This window comes from Fundulus heteroclitus, chromosome 9, assembly GCF_011125445.2.
Source record: "Fundulus heteroclitus isolate FHET01 chromosome 9, MU-UCD_Fhet_4.1, whole genome shotgun sequence".
NCBI classification, from domain to species: Eukaryota; Metazoa; Chordata; class Actinopteri; order Cyprinodontiformes; family Fundulidae; genus Fundulus; species Fundulus heteroclitus.
In genome coordinates this window covers 18,206,955-18,219,994 of record NC_046369.1, presented here as the reverse complement: position 1 = coordinate 18,219,994, position 13,040 = coordinate 18,206,955, and the positions used below count along the sequence as shown (strand labels likewise).

Genomic DNA, 13,040 nt, shown 5'->3' with positions numbered 1-13,040 from the left:
AAGACAGGTGAGTGCATCCAAGCACCAAAATCTGGAGCACAGAGAGGTACAAAAATTACTCAAAAAGATGAGCAACAAAAAACTCACAAGCTGGTTTCCGAGAGTTGGGCCAGAGGCCACGTCGTACCACGACTGGTTAAGGCTCCGGCGTCTTCCATCTGCCAGTGCTCTGCTTAAGAAGCCAGAGGAAGCCGCCTGCAACGAGCTGCAGGTGTGGACCACGCCTCCTCAGCCAACTAGGCACACCTGCGGAGTAGAGTTAGCAGCCAACACAGAGAATCCTGACAACTTTGACTGGGTCATTATAGAACATGTTTGATCTAAATCCTCCCATTGGAGCTCTTGCTGTATGTTTAGTGTCTTCGTCTGCTAGAAGGTGAACCTTGCTCAAGTTTTCTGAAGCCTCCAACAGTCCTTTTCTCCCAAGACTGCCCTGTATTTATCTGCATTTATCTTCACTTTAACTCTGGCCTGCTTCTGAGTCACTGCTGAGGAAAAGCCTCCCCCACAGCATGACGCTGCCACCACCAATTTTTCACAGTGGGTGTGGCATTTGTATTTCGCAGTAAAGCATTGGCAGGCTTATAACTTCTGTTTTTAGTCTCGTCTGATCAGAACGCTTTCTCCCTGATGTTTGCTGTGACCTCCTACATGACTTGTGGCAAACTGCAAACATGACTTTCTCTCAACATTGGCCAAAAAGGATTTGTGGAGCACAGGAATAAAAGTTCTCTCACTGACAGATTATTGGACCTGAGCTGTGGATCTCTGCTGCTCCCCCAGAGTGGCTAAGCATTTCTTGGATGCTTCTCTTAATAACGCTCTCCCTGTATGTCTTGGTAGTTTTGGATTCGTGCCATGTGTTGGTGAAGATTCTCAGTCGTCCAGGTCATGATCAATCCAAATAAATACATAAATAATACAACTGGATTTCCAGTCTTAGAAGTTCAGTTGTTTTATTTATTTTTTTAATTTTTTGGATTGATTCGTGCTATACTGTTTCAATTTTGGGATACTGGGGTGAAAATCGTTCTTTTAAATGTCATGTGACAAAATGTGAAAATGTTTAAAGGGGTAGTAATGCTTTTGCAAGGCAGTGTAGATCACAGTAAAATCCCACATTGAAACCTACTATGAACGAAGCAACGTAATTGGTTCATATCAGGACTCCGAGCTTAATAGTTGCTCTATTTCAGCGGCAGCAATGTAGAGTTGGGTCATCTTCTCAACAATATGGAAATCATTTAGCCAGAACAGCTCCACTGCATAAAATTATTAATTGCAGATGGGGAGCAGTTAAAGTTTTAGTGGTGAAACAGTTAACCTTTACTTGGCATTTTACTTGCACTAAAATCCACTACTCACATGCTGAGATGTAAGAGCATCTCAGAAGCACTTTTTTTAGCAACCAGTATTCATAAAAAAAGCACATAATTTAGTTATATAAGTAATGTGTTCTGCTTTAGACATTAGGTTCAGTTCTAAATCGTGAAGGCCATCTAATGGAGTGGGATTTGGCTCCTGATGGTCCTGTGCAGATGCCAGAACATTAGCCTGCTTTTGCACTTAAACTGCCCACTTCTTATTTTGCTTGAAAAGCTGACATTGTTTTGATATGATGGCCAAAGCGATGACGAGGGCAGGTTTGGAGATGTACTTTGATTAAAACCCGGCAGAGGTTTACACATTGTTCTAATCCCTTAAGATCCAAGATCAACACTGGGGTTGGTTTAGTTTTGAGGGTGAAATCTCAAAATGTGCGAACAAAGCAGCGGTATGAAGCATTGCTCCATTAGAAAAGACTGATTAAATGAGAGTCTGCACAGTGTTTTGGCTCAAGGTTGCCAGTAAAGCCTGTCTTTTTGTATTTTCTCATTGCACATTAATTCTTATTTTCACTTTCTCTGTCTTTCTCTTAACGGGCCTACTATAATGTCCGTCACTCCATTCACATCTCTCATGTTTTAATTGTTTTTTTTCTCATTCTTGCTGCCTTTTTCAACATGTACTCCTGTTCTTTCGTATGTCTTTACATTTTCACACTTTTGTTCTTTAAAAAAAAATGTTTTTACTGCACAAACCTTTTGCTGCTTATTCTGTGGCCCGTCCTTTAACCTCACATGCTTCCTTTGCTTAACCCCACTCTGTCTCTCTATCTGTTCTTTCTTCTCTCCACCCTTTATTGCCCCACTCACATTTCAACTGTCTCCCCACAATGATAACCCTTTTCCGTTACCTTCCATTTTCCATCCATTTCTTTTTTTTTTTTTTTTTTTTTTTGCTCCTTTCTCACTCCCCTTGCCCCTCTCTCTCTCCCTGTCTCTGTGGCCTGCAGACGTATTTACCCCCCAGACGACAAGCTGCTGCTGGAAAAGTATGAAAGCCTGCTCTCGGCCGCCTTTCAGACCTTCCTCGCCGGGCGAGCTGCCTCACTTCAAAAGGAAATGAATAATCCTCTGAAACGAATGAAGGCACGTACATCAGTGACAGACTGTCACGGACACACACACTCACACAAACACACGCTGTAGACACCTGCAGAGATCCACACCTGAACACACACACACACACACACACACACACACACACACACACACACACACACACACACACACACACACATACACAGCATTCAGGCATCTGTGGGCAGGAAGCAGAGGAACACACACGCACATTTCTATTAGGATTCTGCCCACAGAGACGAATATGGATGTGCAAATAATGCAAAGTGTGTTACAGTCCTTGGTTTTTGTTAGAAAGTTTGACAATATGTAGGAAGGCAGAGCACAATATGCGCTTACTGTCATTCATACTGTCTCTTCACAAATATTTATTGTGTTGTGCATGGTGTTTTTGTTTTTTTTGTTTGTTTTAAAAAAAAGGGGAAATCAAATCCCATAGAACAATGTTATGTTTTTTTTTCTTTCTTCACTTCGACACTCTTCACTCTCCCGTCCGTCTGTCCGTCCGTCCTCTTTCTGGATCTCTTGCTTTTTTTATGTCTTTCTGACAGCATCAGTTCTGAGTGAGTAACAGCTGCTTCCCACATATGTTTTATTGCTTGCTTTATTTCAAAGATTAACACGTTGAACATGTTGAAATAAAAGTACTTTTACAAATTCCCAGAACTTGACAATTTTACGGGACGAGGAAGTAAGACGTGCATTTATTGTAAATGCCAAAAGGCTCTACAGTGGTTAGACAAACACAGTTTTTTACGAAACTGTGAAGGTGAAGACAAGAAGCTAAACTTATCACTGAAGGAAACTGACTGAGAGCTACAGGAATTGTTCAAAAATATGACATGATATGAGAAAGATAGTTAAGTAGCATAAAGATGAGTAGCTGCAAGAAATCGTAGCTTTGTCATATTTATGTTCTGTAAAATACACTTTAAAAGACTTTAAAGGAAACTTTAGGATCAGATTTATCTCATTATGTCTTATTTATGTGTCTAATAGAAGTAAAACATTGACGATAAAAGACAGGCGGGGCGAATTGACCAGTAATCAACCACACCGAAGAATGAAGCACTAAATATGCAAGTACTTTTGGCATGCAGAAAGTAAAAATGAGGGTTATTGACAAATGTGCAAATTAATTTCATATCATTCATAAGGACACATTACAACATTCGTAGAGCCTACTTTCACAGTTCCTGACCTTTTTTGCCGTTTGCTTCTCTGAAAGTTATTTCATGTTTATTTTTCTTCCAAGAATGGTGTCACTGTGGAGGAACTTTACAAAGATATCAATCAAAGTTGAGGCCAGGCTGAAAAATCCACATTTTTAATCTAGCCAGCACAGAAACGGGGATCTTGTTCAAAGAAGAAAGGAAGAGAGAGTCACTTTGCAGCTTTCTATCTGCCGCCACAATCTACCAACTGAACTGTCCTCATTAAGGGACACAGTGTGAAAAACTAATCTGGGCTATTTATCAGAAAGAAGGAAGGGCCCTGAAGTTCAGTCTGATAATGATCAGTCCAAACATAATGCATTCCATGCCCATAAGCTTTTTTTTACATCATGTGTAGCTTACTTTTTTCTTTGTTTTTCATATATCACATCAGTGATTATCAGTGTATTATAATCAGAGTTTGATGTCAAGACACCATTTGACAACTTAAGACACATTTTAGGAGGAGAGGGCATTGCATAATCATAGGATCTTTTTTCTCTCTTAAATAGTGTGAGAACTACAGCATACATGGTTCCTAAAATAGCTTGAAAAGCACATAAACTCATGGATATTGATTTTTAGTATTTTTCAGGTATGGATAAGTATGGAAGAAGACAAAAATGTTTAGAAAAACATTTCTGTTTCCAGGCTCTTTTTTCTTTCTCATTTCTGTGTCTCCTTTCATATAGATCATATTTAACAGATAGTCGCTTACCATTGGTAGCAGAAAGTTATTGTGTTTTAGTTACATTTAAAACTTTAAGTTTACCTCTTTTGTGGCTTAACAGAGAACACAAAAGCTTCCATAATTACCTTTTTTTTCAACTGATTTTCTAACTTTGGGGAATTTAGATTAATATTCAGGCTATAACAATTCAAACAAAAATCTCTACAAACTTTACTTACAAGCTACAAGTTTGCAGATATTTTACAAAAATATAACATTCTTTGACTTAATACATGTAAACAATTGGACTTCAAACTCATTCAAGAATTACAGTGCTGTGTAAAAATAATCTGCAAATTTACAGATTTCTCCTGTTTTTGCACTTTTGTCACACTTTAGTGTTTCAAACCATTAGAAAATGGCTGTGAAAATTTTTTGTCCCCTTCTTTTTTGCAGAATTGTTTAAAGTCAGCCTCATTGGGTTTTTTTGAGAATGGATGATCGCTTTAAGGTCAAGGAACAACATCTCAATCAAATTAATGTCCAGACGTTGATTTGGCCACTTTCTTTTTGCAGGGCAATTCAGATGTGGACTTGCTTGGTATGCTTGTGATCAATGTCCTGCTGCAAAAACAAAGTGTGCTTGAGGTTAGGTTATCAGCTGATGGCCGGGCATTCTCCTTCTATTTGGTCAGCTGTGATTTTGGTGGTGGACGTTGTCGAAGGAGGCCATATTTGCTCGGTTTATTGTTTAATCATGAACACTGACCTTAACTGAGGCAAGTGAGGACTTTGGTGCTTTAGATGGTGTTTTAAGTTCTTAGGTGAACTCCTGGGAAGGTTCACCACTTGTTTTCTCCATTTGCTGATAAAGGCTCTCACTGTGGCTTATTGAAGACACAAAGCCTTAGAAATGGCCATGTAACCATTTTCAGACTTATAGGCAATTACTTTATAATGCTTTTCTTGAAGTTCTTTTTGGGATCTTTTTGCATACTTCATGCAGTCAGACTGGTCCTATTTAAGAGATTTATTGATTTTAGGGTCAGCTAGATATGACCCTGAAAAAAAATATTTATTTCATACAGCGCCAAATCTGAAAGACTGAAGAAATATATGAGGGCAAATCCGTTTTTTACTAGCACTCCAAAGAAGGTTAAAAAAAAAAACAACAACTGGACTTCTATTGTGAAGCTGAAGACGTTTCCCATCCAGGAAGCTTTCTCAATTCAAAATGTCTGAAAGTTCCAAGCTTTATAGACCTGCCGGCGAGGCCTCATTAGCGTTTAGATTCACAAATTCACCTGGAACTGATCGCCCCTCACAATGGAGGCTCATCGTTTGCCTGGCTCACAAGAGGAATGTTGTCTGCTGGTCTATAAAACTTGGAACTTCACACTACTCCAGAGATTTTGAATAGAGAAAGCTTCCTTAATGGGAAGTGAAATGTCTTCAGCTTCAGAACAGAAGTCTGGTTGTTTTATTTTTTTTAACCTTTTTTGGATTGATCATGACCTGGATGACTGAGACTCTTCACTAATTTATTAGCACTGTTTTTAGAGCCATGTTTGAACTTAGTTGTCAAAACGGACTAGGAAAAAAATTGTAATCAAAAACTTTAAGTTAGTTAGTTAAATGGAAAACATTTAATGGAAAACATCTAGGAAACTCTGAACTTAGCTTCGAGATTGACACTACTACCTAAATGTGCTTTTCTTCATTTAGTCCATTGGCATCTTTCATTTAGGTTTGACCACAATTCAGCACCACTTTCTACCACACACGTGCACACAGACATACACACAAGCACACACGCACACACACATATGTATATGAAAACATTTATAGCAAACTATTTATATTTCTGTCTGACAGTTTTTGCAGCCACAACACTTTTGTTTGCTGGCTTTGCTAGCTTCCCACGGCCATGAATTGAAAAAATTCACTGGTTGTCACACTATCAAAGAAAGCAAGGCCTGTGTTGTATTCCTAGAAGAAAAAAACAAAACATTGATTGACTGCAGAGCACCCTCTTGCTTTCAGCTTGCTGTGCCAGAGACGTTTCAGCAATGAGTTACTCTGTCTTCCACAGAGTTTGCATCACCCTTCTCCGCACTTCCATTACAGTTAGGTTGAAAGGTATGCATCAGATTGTTAGCTCTGTTGTTGCCTATATATCTTTGCCACTCCTCAGATGATGTCTTGCTATTCCTCCACTTTTGGAATAATGGAAATGAGAAACAGGATGTTGTCAAACCAGCCTGTGGTGTTTTTTTCAGTAACATAAAAAAAGCATGTAAGCAAACAGTCATAGAAAACTTGGATCACTGCAAAAGTTTGCAAAGAGAAAAGTGCAACAAATGCAGCGGTTAAGTATGGAAATTAAAATGTCCAATTTTTAAAGACAAGAAAGAGATTATATTGTAACATGAATGGTTGTTGCTTTCATAAATGACTCTTGGGTGTGCGATGAGGCTGTTTGTAGTTCAAGTTTTCTTTAATTTTTCAGTACATGAATTAGAAGAAATGGGAAAAAAACACGAATCAACTGCAACAAAATGTCATGCATGTTCCAGATTAAAAGCAAAACAAAAACACTGTCTCTCTCTCTCTCTCTCTCTCTCTCTCTCTCTCTCTCTCTGTCTCTCTCTCTCTATATATATATATATATATATATATATATATATATATATATGTCCAAAACACTTAATTTACATACATTTTCTGCTTGATATTGTGATTTAAAATCCTTGTTTTTCAATTTGCTCCAAATTCTGGTTGGGATTGAAATCAGAGTGATTTGCTGGCTTCGTCGTGTAAATAAACGGCAGTAGAAACCAAAATCAGACCACATTCCCACAGATGTTAGGGACTTTACTTTAGAATCCAGTGTTTTAGGAGCAACCAAAACAGCAAGGACCTGAACCCTATTTTAAAAACTGTCTTATTTTAAAGGTACTTTACTCTCTTTGGTTATTACTCTAGTTTTTCCTTTCATCCCCTGCTTCCCTTCTGTGTTTACTGTGTGTTGTTCATCCATTTTCCTCAGCTACTTTAGTCATCCTCTCCCTCGGCTATTGCTTATCCTCTTAATCAGACTCACCTGTTCCGTGCTCCAGAATTTCAGCACTACTTCTTGTTAGACTCCTGTTCTTTTAGTTTTTGCTTTCCACACGATTTTGCCTTCATCTCATGCTTGAGTTTTGGTCCTCATCGACACCAAAGTATGACAGAATGTTAAAACAATCAGTAGCTTATGATTCATACAGACATAAGTAGATCCTATTGCGGAAAAAAAATGGAAATGTATATTTTGGGGAGCTTGTAAAATAGATAATAGGTAATAGTGGTTATAAAATAACAGTTATTTCCAATAGTGAAATTTTAAACGGTTAAAATTGCGAGAGTATAAAGAACTTTTACTTCACGTGTAATTTCTGCACATATGTCTCGCTGGGTTTTCTCCCATGCTGTAAAAACATGTCAAAACATTAGGTGTAATCCACTTGCTGGTATTTAAGAAGGTAATGGGCCTCCAGTGATTTTTAAACCACAGTGGGTGGGGAAGCTTTCACCTTATAAAAGCTTATTGAGTTGGCAGCAGACTTTTATTGCCTGTAATTTGTAAATAATTCCACAAAGCAGGGCAAAGTCAGATTTTCTCTATAATAATTGCTACATTGTTAAAAGTTAGAACTTCAGTTCAAGACTCTTCAAGGCTGCTTAAAAATACAATTTTCTAATGAAAAGGCTACAGAAGGCTGCCTCATTTTTTGAACGAGTGACCATAATAAATTAATTTATTATATTTTGTTATATAAGAGAAGTGATTTTTTTTGCCTTCAAAAGACCCACATTGGCAAAGCATAGTCAAGGGAAGCGCCACAATATCCCAACTCACTCAAACAGATTCTCCTGCAAATAAGAGACAAACAGTGAACTCACTATTAATTAAAACAGCCTTAAGTAGTGAGATAAGCGGAAACTGTTGTGCACGCCCTTGATTTATTCTTGTTTTTTTATTTTATTTATTGCTGCAATCACAGTGAGGCATTAATTTCTACATTTGCTCTTGATAGTGTTTATGGTTGAAAATGTTACTCACAAGTGTGTGTGCGCATTAAGAAAGACGCCACTTTCTGAACAAGTGGTTTCAAAGTGGGAAAGTCTGCTTCAGAAACCAAACTCCAGAAGGGACCAACACTTTCTCTGAGTTCCACTTGGAAGTTGCCCTTTGTCTGCAGCTCCATTATTTCAGTTTCAAGTGTGGCACAACTGTCAGGGCAGAGCTGTCTGATGGTGGGTGTAGGTGAGCATACATCCACTTGGAAGGGGTTTTCAATAAAAATTTAAAATGTGCTTCTGTTCATTCACATCACAGAATCTGGAGTCAATCTCACCTCTCAGCTCCGTCAAAATTTCAACTAATCCCCTGTGGCTGAGGTGCTGAAAGTGACGCGATGATCTGTGCAGTTTTTCTCTTTCGGAGCTTCCACTGAATTTTGGATGTATGGTTTTGAAACGGCACACCACGCTGCTTTGTTTGAAGCTAGAGCGGGTCGGGTTGCAAAATTAGCAAAGATGGATTTGGGCTGTAAAGAACAAAAGAGGATTTGTCTGTCAATTTCTCTTGAAATGCTTCTGTGCTCATGTTGTATACATTGTACCTTTCCTTTTTTAAGTCGAAGCACCGGCCATTAGTGTGCTTTTCCCCTCTCCGACATCGCAGGGTTGGATTTTGACTGCATGTGTCAGGCTAGCTGCTGGGATTACTGTTGCCTTGTAGCCTTGTCATTATGTGGCAGCGTGTTGTAGTATCTGCTGTTTGGAAACTACCTTGATTGAGGCAAAATGAGAAACACTGTATATTAGAAGTGCTTATATTTGTGTCATGCAGAGTGTATTATATGTTTCTGTAGCACATCTTAGCACCACGCAAGCCACCAAATAAAGCATGGCGAGCTGTGCAGTATCCCTGCGTCAGAGGGAGTCTTCTGGGCAGATTTATTGTTGGTAATCAGTAGGCATCAGTAGCACGCATCATACTATACAATCTATAAAAAAACTAATTACCTTGCTCACGGACACCTTAGTGGAGAATTAGTAAGATTGCTCTCTTTATACGCTCTAACCTCACAAAAGGTTTGGAGATGACTAATGCCACCCTACTGGTAAAAGGTTGTTTCATTAAGTATTAACAGCAGGGATACCAAAATTTGTGCCACGAGTGATTTTGTTAAAAATGGCTTATTATGGGATTATTATTCCCCATTTAATAACTGTTTTTTTTTTAGTTAAGAATTATGTTGCTTTACATACAGTATATTATCTTAAGACTTTTTACACATTTTACCAGGGGTGCAGATAATGGTGGGCAGTAGCATAACTTAGAAAACAATTGCATCATATTGCCAGGGATGTTTACAGAATCATCAACTTTGGGTGTTCTCCGATTTTGTACCGACTTGGTTCCGTTAATTCAGTTTATTCAATTTAATTCAGTTTATTTACACTGCAGCAATTGACAACAATGTTTTCCCAAGGCACTTTACCGAACAAAAAGTCAGTTCAATCCAAACATACAGACGGATTGAAAGTCACAGACAGATTGGAAGTCAATCAACAAATTAAACATATGACATTTAAGCCATCTGTGTCCAGAATGGCATGTTCCACCATCCAGGCTTTCACACAAACATTAATTGTAATAGAATCAACCCAGTGAGCCAGCAGCCAGCCAACGATCACTTTGGACTTAAGCAGAAAGTGGAAGCCTCTCATTTTCCTGCCTTGAACAACATTAATAATCTTTCCCTGCATTTCAGCAGCTGCCAACTGGACCATGCTTGTGCATGTTGGCGAAGGCCATAAAGCTCATTTTCTTCTAATTCAGCCTCAGTGAGCTCTTCTCAGCAAAGAATCTTAAACTAGTGTGTCTTTTCCAACCTCTGTAGACAAGGCACTTTTTTTTTTTTGAAGTTACGCTTTTTCTTTATTGTTTTACATTCATTGAGAATTTATTTATTTTCTGAAACCTCATTTGACATCACAGAAACCTATCAAATAATTTAAATGAGTACTTTATAAATGTACCCAAAAGGTTAAACTTTCCTGACTAATAATTTAATGCGTTCAACCATTGGCATCTTCTCATCCAAACTGAGCTGTCTGTATGTATTCACCTGCAGGAAGAAGATATACTGGACCTGCTGGAACAATGCGAGCTGGATGACGAGAAGCTGATGGGCAAATCCTCCAGGCAACGAGGCCCAAAGGTGGGTGAAAGGGAGCGACGTTGGGAGACACCAAGCAGAGAGTGCAAAGGGTCCAGATGCCTCATGGGACCTTCAAGAAAGAAGAGTGCCAGAGAGAAAGGGATGGAGATAGTCAGATGCCTGGAGCTTAACACCCTGAGAAAGCACATCGGACATGATTTAGAAAAAAAAGAAGGTGGTGGTGGTGGGGACCCGGGCTGGGGAGGGTGGGAGGGGTTGGAGTGTCTAGCGGCTTTGGGAAGAAAGAAACGAATCAGAAAGAGGCCCAAAGAAGGGACCCAACTCCCTAAGGGGACAGCTGTCAGCCTGCTTCACCCACACTCCCACACTTGCTCCCCCCCGCTTGCTATCTTTCCCCCTGTCTATCATCCTCTTCTTCTTCCTCTCTGTCACATCCACCTGTAAGTCCCTTCCATTTCCCACAACAGCACATTACTCCCTCCATCAACTTGTTCCCCTCTCCGCCGTTCACCTCTCCATCCCTCTCTCCTTTCCGTACGCGTGCATCATCCCTCACTCGAGGGCTAAATTGACTGGAACACTCGAGTGTGTTAGGGACCAGACGTTGAAGTTCAGCGCCGCGTTCGTGAGGCCTGAGCCAGAATGAGAACTTGTTCAGCCACAATCGCTGTTGTCCAAATTAATTTTGGGCCCGTCAGCTTCGATGCAGAACGTACCGAGAGAGACATCGATAACTGGGGGAAGTAAAGTGCTGTGACGGATGGATTCCCTCTCTGGGGTGAGTTGCTTACAAGCCATCTGGTGGAGCTGAACCAAGCGCAGAAAGCGAAAGCGCGATGAGAGGAGTTAGAGACAGGGTTTTGAAGGAAGGACGTGGCACTAATGTTTCTGTCAGCGAAGGAAATGTCAAGGCAGACGGGACAGAAAGTTGAGAAAAATGAAGCGAGGGAGGCTTATAAGCCTGCTTAATTGTTTTTGTCTCCAAATCCTTAATTTTGATCTACTATTCTTACACTTGTGCTTGATGCTCTCCTTCCCTACCCTGCGGCTTGGCTCCTTACTTAGAATGATAGCTACTCTCTCCCAAAATCTCATCTCGTTTTTACTGTCTGATCTTTTGTCTCACTCTCCCCCTGTTGGGAGACTGTCTGTTCACCCACGCTTTTTTTCATCCCCCCCTTTATGTCCAATATCATTGCCTTTCTGTGTTCACATCCGCCCCTCTTTGCGTATTCAGTCCCTCCTCTGTGCTCCTGTTCGCTCCTTTCTGCTGCCACTGCTGAGATTCACCTTGTCCCTCTCTTTATGTCTCACCTCATCAATCTGATGTTCCAATCTTCCCTTCTTATTCTCTTTTCATGTATTTAATCTCTCGCCGTCTCTGGCCTCCTCCATCACTCACCAACACGACTACCCAGTCATGACTCTTTAAGACCCGTCATCACTTCCTGCCTATTAATTTGGTTGGCCTTACAGTGATGCCAGACCCGAACCCTGAATGAGGGATATAGAAAAGCTTGATCGATGTAATCACTGTGTCCCCCTTTTCACATTAAGGGATGTATAATTAACATTAAACTAAAACCTTTTCTGTTTATTAAGTCATGCATTACCTTTGAACTCACGAACATTGATGTTTTCACCTTGTCACGTGTAATAGGACTATGTATTGTAAAGAAACGCTCTAAGTTTTCAAAAGCCTTGGTCTAGTCAGCCTTTTTTCTATGTACGTCGAAAAACATGGATGCAAGACAGCAGCCTTTAAAGAGTGAATGAGATGTTTTACCTTGACTTTACTCTTTCGTATTCAAGAAGATAGTTGTCGAACGTTTCTCTCATTAGTTGTTATAGTGACAGGGTTCAAGGAGACATACTGATTGTATGACTTGAGTATTGTAGGTTCATTAAACACACACCTTTGGCCAGTGGGTGCTTATGCACAACCTTCCAACTTTGCGTCCTTGTGGGTTTAACTTAACATTAGTTCACGCTTCCATTTTGCTACACTATTCATAGTCCTTGAATTACCTCACATTTTGTCCTGTGAGACGACCATTGTCATGTTACAACTACAAACAGCATCATGTTTTATTGGGATTCTATGTGACAGATAAGCATGAAATCATTTTGAAGTGGGGGCAAAATGATTTATGATTCTCAAGTATTTTTGTTTATTTTTTTGAAATAGATTAAGTTCATCAAGAAAAATACAAAAAATAAATTAAACCTGTAACATTTTAAAGAACTTAGCTTCTTCTTGATTTATTCAAAACAACGTAAAGACAAAGGAAGGGTATTCCACCGTCGATGTGCAACAGTCTGGATCCCCCTGGATACATCTTTTACTTAGAGCTATAGTAGATCTTAGTTTGTTACACCCGAGGGCTCGTGTTGGAAAATGTGGCTTTAATCCAGTCACACAAGGAGGAGCTTGACCATGCAGGGTCCTGAAGGTTCA

The 13,040-nt window shown here is 39.7% G+C and overlaps 1 protein-coding gene across 1 annotated transcript in view; it reads left to right on the top strand.

Annotated features, from left to right (window-relative positions):
* LOC105928638 (tubulin tyrosine ligase-like family, member 7) overlaps positions 1-13,040 on the top strand; it is a 56,116-nt gene that overhangs the window by 11,793 nt on the left and 31,283 nt on the right. Inside the window, exons 5-6 of the mRNA XM_036141665.1 lie at positions 2,336-2,471; positions 10,535-10,621. Of these exons, the coding sequence (XP_035997558.1) occupies positions 2,336-2,471; positions 10,535-10,621 (223 nt within the window). The remainder of the gene's footprint in view (positions 1-2,335; positions 2,472-10,534; positions 10,622-13,040) is intronic.